This window comes from Centrocercus urophasianus, unplaced genomic scaffold, assembly GCF_019232065.1.
Source record: "Centrocercus urophasianus isolate 14NV4802_14NV808 unplaced genomic scaffold, USGS_Curo_1.0 seq_34, whole genome shotgun sequence".
Taxonomy (NCBI): Eukaryota; Metazoa; Chordata; class Aves; order Galliformes; family Phasianidae; genus Centrocercus; species Centrocercus urophasianus.
Window position 1 is genome coordinate 3,206,099 of NW_024884911.1, and position 13,445 is coordinate 3,219,543.

At 49.0% G+C, this 13,445-nt stretch overlaps 1 protein-coding gene across 1 annotated transcript in view; it reads left to right on the plus strand.

Moving 5' to 3' along the window:
• COL27A1 (collagen type XXVII alpha 1 chain) overlaps nt 1-13,445 on the plus strand; it is a 126,098-nt gene that overhangs the window by 88,118 nt on the left and 24,535 nt on the right. Inside the window, exons 30-37 of the mRNA XM_042830756.1 lie at nt 294-338; nt 496-540; nt 739-792; nt 1,505-1,558; nt 3,256-3,309; nt 4,049-4,102; nt 4,460-4,513; nt 5,969-6,076. Of these exons, the coding sequence (XP_042686690.1) occupies nt 294-338; nt 496-540; nt 739-792; nt 1,505-1,558; nt 3,256-3,309; nt 4,049-4,102; nt 4,460-4,513; nt 5,969-6,076 (468 nt within the window). The remainder of the gene's footprint in view (nt 1-293; nt 339-495; nt 541-738; nt 793-1,504; nt 1,559-3,255; nt 3,310-4,048; nt 4,103-4,459; nt 4,514-5,968; nt 6,077-13,445) is intronic.

Consider the following 13,445-nt stretch of genomic DNA (forward strand, 5'->3'; position numbering starts at 1 on the left):
GCACCATGAGCACCAGCCAGCAGGAACGAGTCCTTTATGCAGCAAAAGCAAACCTTCCTCCAAAGCAGTGTTTGCTCAAAGAGACTTGGGTCATGTCGCTCATTGCCCAAACTGCCTGCTGGTTGGGGTGCTCCTCAGGGCAGGGTGCTGGGCAATCAGACTTTCAAGAGCTGTAGGGATCTGGAGGGGATATCTGGTGCAGAAAAATGCAAGAGCAGGTAGGCTGGTGCAGAAGAGCATCACCGATACCATTTGTGCTCCTGCCAATGCGTGTTTGTCTTTTTGCTTTGCAGGGCCGTCCAGGGGAGCCAGGCAAGCTGGGGCCAGATGGGCTGCAGGTACGTCCTGCAGCCAGCACCTGCCCAATGTGGCAAGGTGTCAAACCCCTCCGGGGATGCACACAGTGCCCAGGGACCTGCAGCTTCTTCTGGCCAAAGCACCACAGGTGTCTGAGCACAGATCCAGCTGCTAACATCTGTCACTGTGTGTTCACAGGGGAAGATGGGTGAGACTGGGGAGACAGGATCCCGTGGCTTTCCAGTAAGTGTCCATTTCCTTTTAGAAATTCATTTTCACTCCAGTTCCTAAGTTCTGGATCCTGGTCCTGGAGGAAAGACTCAGACATCTCATACTTAGAGGACCACCTCTCCACTCTTTGTTGAAGCTTTTGAGATACATGTTACTGCCAGGAGGTTGCCGTGGGGTTGGAGCTGACCTTGGTGTGTTTCTTTTTCCTAGGGTATCCAAGGGCCTTCTGGACCTCCAGGAGCAAAAGGGGCACCAGGCGACCCGGCAAGTGCCTTATGACTCTCTCTACATCTGTCACACACAGACACCTCATTGCTTTCTCTGTCCCTACTCCTTCCCACTCCCAATTTCTCTGTCTCTGCCAGTTGCAATGAGGTCAGAGATGTGAAAGACTTGACTAGAGCCCTACAAGGCACGAGAAAAGATGAGGTCAGATCCCTGAAAAGCATAAAAGAGGCATGGATCAGCATGGAGAGTATTGGAGCAGGCTGGATTTTGGGAGGAAATGGAGGCAAGAAAGGCAAGGTTGGGTCTGAGACAGAGTCAGATGTAATGAGAGTTGGGATGGGTGGAGACCAGGAGGGAGGCTGCAGTGCCAGAAGTGAGTCCCCAGCCTTGGGGAGGGCACTGGGAGATGTCAGATGAAGACACAGACCTGGGGAAGGGCACGGCCCCATTAAAGCAGGCTGAGAGTTATCTCCTGCCATCTGTGTCTATGGGATGGACCAGGACAGAGACAGGAAAGCACACCAGACACTTCCAGGTTACCAACTGCAGTTGTTACAGGTGGGAGAGAGATGGCGAAGGGCCTTCTGAACTTTACGGTGACTCAGTACACCCACTGTGGTCTTTCCATCTTGCTGCCCATAGCTCTGCTGTGATGTGGGAGGGAACCGGTGATTTACCTTACAGGAAATGGTGCCCTTCAGAAATAAAAACAGTTGTATGAGAAGGACCTTGTGTCTCCGTTTTCCAGGGTCCACAAGGACCACAGGGACCACCTGGACCTTTGGGAGAAATGGGCCATAAGGTAGGTCTGGTCTTGGCTCTTATTTCTTTTTCCCTCACCTAGAGAGAGGCACCTTCTGATAGAGGTGACAGAGGTGCAAACTTCCACACCCAGGGACATGAGCAGGAAAGACTTCACTCAAGTCAGAATTTCAACTTCCAAAGCAAACAGTGAGAGACAGAAATTCAAACATCATTCTCATCTCAGGCCATAGACACACAGCTGGTATCTGGGCGTCCCCATCTTCACAACAAGAGCAACATTTCAAAGCTCTCACAAACACATCCCAGGCATGGCTTTACCACCACACCATACCACAATACAGAGCCAGGAACAAACTGTAGCCTTCAAACTCAGAAGTGGTATTTTCTGTCCTGCTCACTGGCGAGGCACAGTTGTGGAGGGCCAAGGCAGTCCCTTCTCAAGTCACTGCGGGCAGTGAAAGGAGCTCTGAGAAACACCTTTGATGCTGACAGTGCTTTTAGGGTTCTTGTTGCCATGAAGCAATGGCACAAACACACCATAACCAAAGCAGCAGCAGCAGCTGCTGAACAATGTCCTGATGGATTGCAGGAGATGCCCCATGCCTTCCCCCTAGCTCATCTACAGACTGTGCTCTATTTGATTCTCCATGAAATATCAGCATTTTTGTCTGAGTGTACCAGTTCCCCTTGGTAGCTCCTTTCCATACATCCCTGTATGGAAACTGTAAAGCAGCCATGATGTTTCACTTGGTTGTGAAAACAGCAGCAAAGGTACCTTTTAATACAGCCTACTGCAAAGTGTATGAGTCATGAAAGTTTCCATTCTCATGGCTGCTAGACTGGATGGAGCGGGCTCTGAGCATGGTAAACCACACTGGGGAGCTGGAAAGCTGCTACCAAGCCACTATGGATACTGCCAACCAAGAAAGTACAGAGCTTTATTCAAATCTGTGCCTCTTCCAGGAGCCTTTCTCTGCACTGGCACCTCTGGAGAAACCAAAGCAGGATTTTTGCTTTCATTGGAGCTCGAATTTTCTCATTGCGTGACTTGACCATTCGTTAATAAACCCAACACTCACCCTGCTCCCTCCTCTGCCTGAATCCATTGCAGCAAGCCAGGAACTGGCTCCCTTCCCTGGGCAGCCGAGTGCTCTCTTTGACTATGTGCTCTTTTTTCCTTTATTCCATACTGCAAAGAGTAAGGAGAGTGCTGCCTGGAAAGCAAATATCCTAAGTAAATAACTCCCTGGAATCCTTTAAAGACAGGCTTTGGTCTTGTCTTACGGATTGTCATTCTTCCCAGGGTAGTAGAAAATGTAGAAAGATTCAAGCTCTCAATTGGCATTGGTGCCAAAGATGTTGAGTGGCCCCACTGTTGCAAAGCTGTGACATCAAGGAAGAACACCTTCCCTCTATCTGCATGCCTTCCCATAGGTTTTGGCTGTCAGTGGGGTGCCAGCCCCTCTGCCAGGATCAGCAGCCTTAGCAAGCAGAGGGCTGGAAGGAGTTACAGGGGAGAATGGGGGCGTGGGAGATGAACAGAGCCCTCGCAGGAGCCAGGCTGTGCCTCTTTGATGCTGCATACCCTGAGCCAGCTCCGGGCGGTGATTGCATTGCAACCAGGGCTGTGCTGTCCCGGGAGGTCTCTGCTAAAGGAATTAATGTCTTTGATCTTGTTTTCTGCTTGGTTACAAAGGTTTTTTTCATTGTCTGTCTTCTTTTTTTTTTTCACAGGGACCGCCTGGCCCAATGGGACAACCTGGCCTCCCAGGTGAACCTGGCATGAAGGTAAGAAAAACCCTTTGTGCGATTTCCCTATCAGAGCTTGAGAAGGAGCTTGGCAATGAATTTCAGCTCTGTCATAAGCCCCAAGTCTGAGTGGAGAAGGAAGTGCTTGAGACCAGAGATGTAGGCAGCTTCCAACATGGAACAAGAAGAGCTGAGGTCTCAAGTGTAAAAATACCCTCAGACAAAGTCCCACCAGTTCCCAAACCTCAGCTCTGTAGGCATTGAGCTCCTCCAGTGGTTATGAGGGAGGGTGCTCTGCTTCAGGGCCATGAATGCACCTTCTTGTCTACACGGAAAGGCTTTCAGAAAACATCTCTTTATTTGACAAAGGTCCCTGTGCAGATCAGCTCACAGGGAGGTTAATTTTATTTTGTCCCCCCCTAGTGCTTGGTTTGAAAGTTTGCTCCTACATAGAGAGCTTGTGAGTAGACTCTGTGAGGATTAAATACGATTTCTTCTATGCTGTTCCTCAGTCCCTACCCCCTGCGCCATCCTATGCCTCTTTTTCCTTGTCAAATCCTCCAAGGCTTCACCAGAGCTAGCATGTCTATGGCATCCTGACCTGTGCTCCTGGCTGTCCCTCCACACCGTCAGGTCACAATGGTTTGCATAAAGCACCTCTACCCCTGCCAGAGCCCTGCAGCCTCTATCACCCCTCGGTGCCCCGACAGGCATTCAGTGCCCTATGCTCACCATCAGTAAGCAGCTCGTCTCCTTGTCTGTGATGCCTTCTTTCTAGGGTGATCCTGGCCAGCTGGGAGTTCCTGGAGAGCAAGGCCTCATTGGTCAAAGAGTGAGTACCCACCTTCTGGTGGCACTTCTCCACCTCATCAGCTCCTCAGAGGCTCTTGTCCCTCCTCACCCACAGCCTGTGGGCATAGGCCCCTCTCCCAGGCATCCCATAACCCTCCCAGCCCTGCTTGAGTCTCTGCCTTCCCCATGGAGCCCATTGGCTTGAGCTGAGCTCGCGATGCTCCACCAAGTAAGGAGACACTGGCTGCTCTGTGGGAGGGAGTGGGGATGAATGCAGAGCCTGAAGCTGGCTGTGGCTCTTGTCCCTTCTCAGGCTAAGATCAAGAATCATCTGATGAAAGCATGGGGGAAAAGTGTGTTTGGGCACAGCTTTATGTGACTTGCTTCTGTCTTGCAGGGAGAAATGGGGCTGGAAGGGGACAGTGGGCCAGCCGGTCCAGACGGAGCCAAGGTAAATTTTGGGATGTATAGGTTCTGCAGCAGGAAGGGTATTCTGGTGCAGTGTTCCCTTACCCCCTTGCCTCTTTGATGGCTTAATTTATTTAGAAATCAGAAGTCAGGATATTTTTTTCTGCAGACACATATAATGGACTCCTCGTGTTTCACTCCTCTACCCACATTTTTGGCATATGATCAAATCTCCAAAAAGGTCAACTTCTTTAATATATAGTTTCCAACAATTCGTCTGTTTTATTTGAGTTTTTACAGATTAACTTTCCAACTAACTAGGAATTCTTGGGCCTGGCAGGGGAAATCAGAAAAATTGTCCATCACTGCCCCCTGTACTGCTGACCAGAGCATTGTTTGCAAGGAAAGAAATTGGATCCCATTCCTTCTGGCTAAGTCCCAGGTGCTCAGAGCTTGCGTTGCTCTCTTTATCTAACTGCTCTGAGTTGCTACCTTGCCTTTGGAACAGCATTCCATTTCTGTCCTTGCACAGCCAGCCTTTCCAAACAGGCCAACTGTTTTGTTCCATGGAAAGAAAAAGCAGCCGGTCCCACAACAATGCACTTTATTGCTTTGTTCTGATTAAGCTGTTTGCCATATGTTTTCATTTCTGCTTATCTCTGAACATTGGACCAAAAGATTCGCCTTTAAAGACAATCAAATCCTCTGACTTCTCTTGCCACCCTAAGAGCTCTTGAACCACACCAGCTTTCACAGAACCACAAGGACTGGAAAGGATATCTGGAGATGATCAGTCCAACCTGAACGTGTCTCTGGGCAGCAGAAGAGCCACTGCTTGCTGCAGAGATGTTGGTGTGACCATTAGAGACGTCGCTCTGCTCTAGCACAGTGGGTAACAAAGGCACCACGACCAGTTGGCTGTCAGTGCTGGCATCAAGGCTGAATTGGCCCTTTTGATCATCTCCATGAGATGTGCCATCAGCTGTGAAAGCAGAGAAGCAGAGGTTTGCCATAATCCACTGCTCCAACCATGAGACCCTCTCAGGGCAAGGTGACAGCTTCATGACTTTGTTCCCAGCCCTTGCAAGAGCCAGGTGCCCCTCCAGACAAGCCCATCACATCCATTCAGTCTTTAGCATCTGGAATGCAGGGCTCCTGGGTGAGGCAGAGGACTCTTTCAGATCTTGTTCACTGCCTCATTCATGTAGGAGGTTCAGGCCTCACTGCAGGAGAAGCAAAGTTCACATTTCCCTATGTAATGGGGGAGTTCCTCTTCCTCCAGCCAAGTGATTTTTTTAAAAAAACATGGTTTTGCTCATTTTGTTAAATGTCAAGTGTATTATGACTCATCCTCATTCATCCTTTTGCTTGCAGTCTCTTTTCCTCCCAGACTCCTGAAATATTAATTATGGAGTGTGTTTTTTTTCCTCTCAAGAGCCATGTATGGTGACCCATGTGTTGTGTGGGTATGCAAACTCCCACCTCTTCTCTTCCACAGGGAGACAAAGGAGAGCAAGGCCTGGATGGAGAGAAAGGAGAAAAAGGCACTGAAGGGATGAAGGGAAAAGAAGGGCCTCCTGGATATCCCGGCATCACAGGTGTCCGAGTGAGTCTGAGAAAGCATCCTGCTCACCTCTGCCAGCCGGTCCCGTGGGGTTCCTGGAGCAACTAGAGCTCTCCTCCTGGCTGCATAGGCAGCTAGTGTGTATTGCAGGTAGCTGGGTGGGTGCATGAGCCCAGCATAGCTCCTGCACCTCTCCATAGGGCCATCTGAGTGATCCCAAACTGGGGGTGATCCCCCAGGGGGGTCAGCAACGAGTGCTTTGTGCTCTTGTCTCTAGCCGTTGTGTGTAAGGTGAGCTTCACCTTTGTGGCTGGAGCACGGCCTAGATGTGCAGTGTGGGCTCTCTGTTGTGTCCCCCTGCTCAGACATGGGGCACACAGTGAGCCCTGGGTTGCAGAAGGCAGCCAGCTCCTACAAAGGGCTGAGAGCCTTCGGCAGCCATGGCACAAATGAAAGCATGCAGTGTTGTGTCTGGGAAGCTGGAATGCACTGAAACCCTAGCAAAAGCAAAATATGCTTTTTCTTAAGTCATCATTTTATTTATTATTGCAAGGATAGCCATTACCACTGATATTAATATTCTGTGACAAGACATGCCATCTTGCAGCAAAACATGTGGGGGCAGATTGAGTGGGAGATGCAGGCAGTGAACCAGGACACTGCTTGGGACAGGATGTTGTCCAAGATATGACTCGATGCAAGTGTTGGCACACAGTAAACTGTTTTTGCAAAAAAAGAACATGCAAATAGGAGGAGGGTGGTCATCAAAATGTGGATCACTCATTCGTTCCTGAATTGCCCTCACTCGTTTCTGTTTGGAGGAGTAGGGCAGGATCCAGCCTGGGGCTCTTTTAGTGGTACCAGGTGTGGAGCGACACTGCCCAGTACCAGCAGGCTGCTCTGCAGCAAAGCCAGATCCTTCTACCCAAAGTGGGGAGCCTATCAGGGATTTGTTTCTCGTAATTCCTGCAGTGCCTTTGAGCATGGGGTGGGTGCTCAATGCTAGAGCACATCGTTTGTGCCTTTGGTGATGTTGGGGCTGGCTAAAAGGAAGGCAAGAAGAAAAGTGTGAGGCAGCAAAGGGGCTGAATTTGTGTTGTTTTGGGGCTGAGATGGGGAATTGGAGCACTGACTTGACTAGAAGTTGGAAACTCCATAGATATGCAGAACAAGGCTGTAATCCTGCACCAAATGCATCCACAGCCCTCAGGGAGCCCTTAGCAGGGTGGGTACAGCTTCTGGCAGCTCCACGTGTTTATATTGTGCACAGTTAAGAACCAATAAAAGTGCTAAAATCATGCAAAAGTCATATTAAGTTATAGCATATAAAATATAGATTCTCGCGGACTGTTTGCCAGCATGTCCCTGGGAACATGATGCCGTTCTGTTTTATTTAAAAAAAAAGTCCACGGAGCCAAGATTCCCGCTCATAATCACTCCATTTTTTCTTTTTTTTTTACTGCAAAGTGCTATATTTCCATCTACTATTTTAATATGTTCCTTTGTATATCCGTATGTCTGAACTCGAGCAGACTTTCAGAGACCACAGGGCTCCAGATAGCGCTGCCTGCTGCCAAGCGTCGGGCCATTACCTAATGCACAGGCTGCTGTTCCATGCTTGCTGAGGTAATCTAGAGATGGAAGTCCTCTGACAGAAGTACAAATAGTTTTTCTCCTTTTTTTTTTTTTTCCTTTCTTGGAGTTTTTCATCCTCGCTTCCCATGGAGGAAGCCATAGAATCAGGGAATTGTTAAGATTGGAAAAGACCACTGAGATCATTGAGTGCAACTGTTGATCCATCACCACCAAAGTGTGAAAGTGTTAGTGGGATCTTCCTTAAATTTCTGCCAAGTTCATGGATCAGAGATGCAAACCACTAGTGATACCTACAACCCACTCCTTTCCAAGTGAGGAATGGAAGCTGTAATGAAAAATCAAACCAATCTCTTCAAGGCACACCACAACCACCATCCAGGCATGGATGGACATTCTCAAGGCTGATAGAGAAAGAGAAGAAAAGTCTAACCAGGGGAAAAACTTGAACATGTTCACACAAGGGCAAATGCGAAGGTTGCACAGTGACCAGTTCCTGACCAGAATTTGCAAGGAGCTGCTCCAGTGTTGCTGAGATACCCTGCTCATCTACTGAGGTGATAGTGGAGATGGTAATGCTTCCGTGCTGTTAGTGGCAGGGACACCAGGATCCAGCTGGGTCACTGTGCCAACCAACTGACCTGCATGTGGGGCTGTGCAGCTCACCTTCTGCTGCTGGAAGAGGTTCATATTGGCTCAAGGAAGATGATGCTCATGCACAGCCATAGACAAACTTCTCCAGCACCTTGGCTTGGCTCTCGCTCTGCAAACCACTACAGCTAAACCACTTCCTGAAGAATTTTCCTTAACACCAAGGGCATGTTTAGTCTTCATCTTGATCTTGCTTATGTCTAAAGGAAAAAGGCTCTCCAGCATTGTGTGCTCTGGACACATGTAGGAAATGAGGATCTGGCCGTACATTTTCAGCCTGCTTTGTACATACTGGCCCGGGGGAAAGACCTGGTGCTGGCAGTTCCTCACGTGGCCCCAGAGCAGGTAGGACTTGGCTGGGCTTGTAGGAACTCACACACCAGTTGGCGACGGAGCAGCAAGAGAAATGGGAAGAGGCAGAGAGCTTGCTTTGAGCCATGCAGTTCTACTGGGTCGTGCAGAAAGAGGCTTTCACCCAGCAATTGGTCCTACAGGTCTGGCTTTGTGAGCAAGGCTGTGTTTTCCAGGAAGCCATGCCAAAGCTGGTACATTATTGACCAACTTCACCCAAGCCTCTCTGGGTGCTCAGGAAACGTTTTTCAAAGATCATTAGCTTGAACTTGGCTCAGCCATCCCCCGTGTTAGCAAACCGGTTTTTAAATCCCAAACAAAAGCAGCAGGGAGGCCCCAACTGAGTCTCCAGGGATAGTCTGTGCACAATTCAAAGCCAGTGGATTTCAGCAAACAAACGGAGATGGCCGGTGAGTCTCCCAGCTGTGGCTGGCAGGGCTCGAGGCAGCTGGAGCTGTGACACACAAGTATCCTCTATCTTTTGGTCACATTGTCCAAGTTCACACTGCTCCATTCAGCTCTAGGTCCTGCTTCTGCCAGTTGTCCCTCTGGTAGGGAAGGGGGAGTCAAAGCATCTGAAGCACCAACATACAGCTAAGTGCAGGATCCAGCTGAGATTTCAGAATTTCCATCAGAGATGTGCATCCCTTCTGAGCTCCTGTCCCACCTGATATCTCTTTGCAATGGTTTCCCACTTCCTCTAATGCCTAATCTTTGTTGTCACTTCGTCTTGATTCTTCCAGACTTGGCCACTTGACCTCTGATTGACCAAGTGAGAACAACAAGGAGGTGGTAATCTCTTCCCCTTGCAGAGCAGCAGGTTGGGCATCCCCCATTGGAGACTGGAGATGTAGGTCCAGGTCAACAGTGAGGGGAGCAGGTGTTGTCCCCTGCAGCATCAGCAAGGCAGGATGGGGATGCATGAAAGATGGAGCAGCTCTTCGAGCTCCAGCAAGGTGTTCATCAGCAGTGCAAGCGCCCGTGTAGTTCACCAAAATGAAAAGCTAATTCATCATAGCTGGTAATCGTATAAGGGGAACAGTGCCATGCAGTCCAAAATACCCAACCAACGTTGGGCGTGTTGAGCGTTGTTGAAGAATAATGTGCATTTCCAAAGGATCTGACTGCCTGTCAATCGCATGCTTTACAATAAAGCATGGAAGGAAGCAGAGGTTGCAGCCAGCAGTGCAGGCTGACCCGCTGCTGGCTGCACAAAGGGCCCAGGCCAGTTGGCAGGAGGCAGGCGGTGGGTTTCCAGCTGCTCCGTGGCTGCGCTCTGTGGTTTTCATAATGTGCTGGTTGTCATACAAAGCCGACATCTGATAGCAAGGTTTTTACAGTTCCAGGAAAGCAATTGGAGAGCCTGTAGGTAATGAAATGCAACATGCTCTGAAACAAGAAAATCCCTCATTGTTCAGCAAAATTAGGAGCTGAGCTCTTTTCTTTTTCCACTTCCTTTTTAACCTGAAATTCTATCTGCAGTGTCATTCAAGCCGCATCAGGACGCAGAGAGCTTTGAGCCAGATGCTCCAGTGGTAAAAATGGCCATAAACAATTACATCAGAGCAGATCTGGCTGTGTGTGCTGTATGGTGCAGATGTGTATCAACAAACCGGAGGAGCTCCGAGGGCTGGTAAATCCCTTTGCTCGGGTGTGACATGGTCAAAGTGCTTTTGTTTGCTCTTCCAGAATGTTGAGTGACAGAACTGGACCAGGGTGGAGATCTGAGAAGGCTTTTTGAGGGAACTCAGAGTGCTTTGGAAAGGGCAAAGCCACTCTCCAGCTGAGAAGCACTGGGAACATGCGTGGCTCCTGGCTGCAGCCCCATGGGCTCAGCTGTGTCACTCCCCACGCACAGCCCTGGGTGGTGTCCTGAGGACAGTCTCTCTCCCGTTGGCTTACACATGCTCCTCTTCTTGTTTCCCCATCATCTACAAGCTAAAATCTGAAGTGGAAGGAAGATGTGCTGCTCAGGATGGACCTTCTGCTCTGAATTCATGTTTTTTCTCCAGAAACGCCGCACTGTGGACACAGCTGAGATGAACTGGTTTCTGAGTGAGCTGGGCAGAAGCTAATTCTCATCCAACACACTGCTCTAGTATAAAGCTGTCCAAACAGCACTTACAGCCGAATTTGTCCCAGAGTGGTTTTTTGCTCTTTGTTCTTTTGTGTTTCCTGCCACTGAAAACATGATTCAAAGATTTTCTGCAGCAATGCTCCTTGCTCTGCTCTCATGGAGTCCAGCCATTCACTGTGAACACATGAGCTCAGCCACAGATGGCAGCACTACTGCAGTGACATGGCACTCAGCTTTCTGAAAATACTGGGTCCTGGAATCACTTCTGGCTTCAGCTTCAGTTGTCCACACAGGAAGCTGTGGGGTTTTTCTGATAATGTGCTGAGCTGTTGTTTCCTGGTAAAGTCAAGGTTTGTGCACTGGTCCATGGAGCCTCTACTGGAAGAAGCCCCTTAAACTCGTGAACATGGGGTTGTCCTTGGCTGAGCTGCATCAAAAATCAAAGGAGAATGGGGCAGCTCTGGAGTGAAGTAAACGTGCTTAAGCCCTTTGCTCTGAATCGGGCTGGAGCGAGGGTTGGTGAAGAGCTCCCCCCAGGTTCTCCTTCTGGGAACAGTGCTGCAATCCCAGGGCAACACTGCCCTCATCTGCAGTCCTTCTTTAGCTCTAGTAACAGCTGCTTCTCCAATGGCCCCAGGTTTGTCTTCTGTGGAAATCTAAACATCCCTTTTGATGGGGAGGTACGTGGATTTTGCTGTTTGGAAGATTTATAGTTAGGTGCTATGGCTGAGCCCACCCGATGCTCTGAGCCCCCGAGAATGTGCCACAGCCATCCCTGCATCCCATCGGTCCTGGATGCGTGCTGGTCGGCGCTGCATGGCCTCTGCCGCTTGGGAAGGAGGCTGCTCCCAGCTGGTCCTCATTTAGAGTTAATAGGAGTTGAAATGAGCCAGAATTTGAAATAAATCCCATTGACTTGGCACGGTTTCTTTCCTGACTCAGACGAAGGAGACGCGCTTTTTGTGCAGTTACTCCAAGATTCCCCTCCTTATTGCAAGAGAGAGGATTTCATTCCCCTCCTCTTCCACAACCCCAGGGCGTTTGTGTCCTTCAGAAGGAAGATGTTAACCCCTGTTGTTTGAGGAAGGAAAAATGACCTGAGTAGTGCTTGTTGTCATAAATAGGAGTTATGCTGACCGAGTGCTCTCTCTGTTGCTTTCCTCTCAGTTGTCAGCTTCCAAAATGGCCAATTCTTTGGGGCATTTTGGTAACATCTTTTATGAGAGCTTCCAAGCTCTGTGGTTGAGGGCTTGCACTTCTCCTGCACCCCCCCATCCATCCATCAAGGCACCATCTTTGTCTCATGGGCTGCCTTAGGGATGTGGAAATAGAGGAAGAAAGGGGAAAAAAGTCTCTTCCAGAGACAACAAATGAGTAGGAATTCAGAGCTATTGGCCCAAACCAGAGCAACTCAGAGCACAGCTCTGTGCACAATTTTCTTTGCTACCTTATGCTATGACTGCTTAGAAAAGAATGAGTCAAATAAATGTTCCCATCCAGAAAATCAAAAATTGAATATTTCGGAGCAATGTCTGCATACAGATTAGGACTCGCTCTGAAACAGGGAGGTTGGCGTACAAGGTTTTTGTTTGCTTTCCGTATTCTAAGTTGAGGGACTCAGCTGAAAAGAAGATCATGGCAATGCTAAGAATAGTTTCTCCATCCAACGTCTTCTTGTAGGGTTTCCCCATCTCACTTTCTCTTTGAAGTCAACCAGCCAGCTGTACCTGCACTCACCACTCGGGTTTCCGCAAGCAAGCCAATGGCCCATTGCTTCCCAGTGCTCCCAGCAAAGCCCTCTGAACCTTACAATACAATCAGGTCTTTCTTCTCAGGAATAGTTGAGTCTTTCTTCTTTCCCTGTACCCATTCAGGAGCTGCTTCTTGTGTTTCCTCCGCTTTCAAACTACGGCTAGGCATAGAGATTAGGAAATGTGTTTCTTATAAATCCAAAACATTTATGTCTTCAAATGCCCGGCCCCAATAATCCCACTAATTTCCTGAGTGCTTGTGAACTGTCCTATACGGGGCAGGCTTCTCTCGATCAAAGTTTATTAAGTAGAGGTTCTCATATGGAGACATTGCTGAGCAGTAGGAAATGATACGGGGCTTTTTCATTTCCCTTTAAATGAGCTGGCTGGCTGGGCCTTGAACAATATGGGCATGGTCGTCCTATGTTTCATGCTTACTACCTTCACTGCTTTAGCTTTTCTGCCCTTCCTGCTTCCAGTGCCTCCAACTATCACCATCTTTACCATCACCATTGGCACTTTCTTTTCTTTACTCACTGGCTGTGTTCTGGTTCTTCTATTTCTTCCTGCCTCATATTTGGTAGGAAGGAGTGACCTCAGACCTCCACTTACTGACACGCAAAACATCTGGAAGCATTCTGCATAACAGCATCAAGTAATGCTGAACCCATCCGAGATGGGATTTGGGAAGGTGTCTTTCCAGGCACCATGCTCTCTTCCAGTTGTGATCTGCAAGAAAAAACAGGAAAGTTGCCCTCTGAAGAGCCAAGAGTCGTAGTGCTCCTTGGGTCCAACCAGGCTGGTGAGTGCTGTCCTTGAGATTCACTTCCTGACATCCCTGCGTATGTGCGGAGCATCGCAAAGCGTAGGGGAAGTTGGGTCTGCAGCAGAGCCCTGCTTGGCTCTGCTTGGGGCATATCTCTCTGCAGTTCATTCAACTTCCTTATTTTGTTTTTCTCTGTGCTGTTGTTGTAACATAGATTTCAAC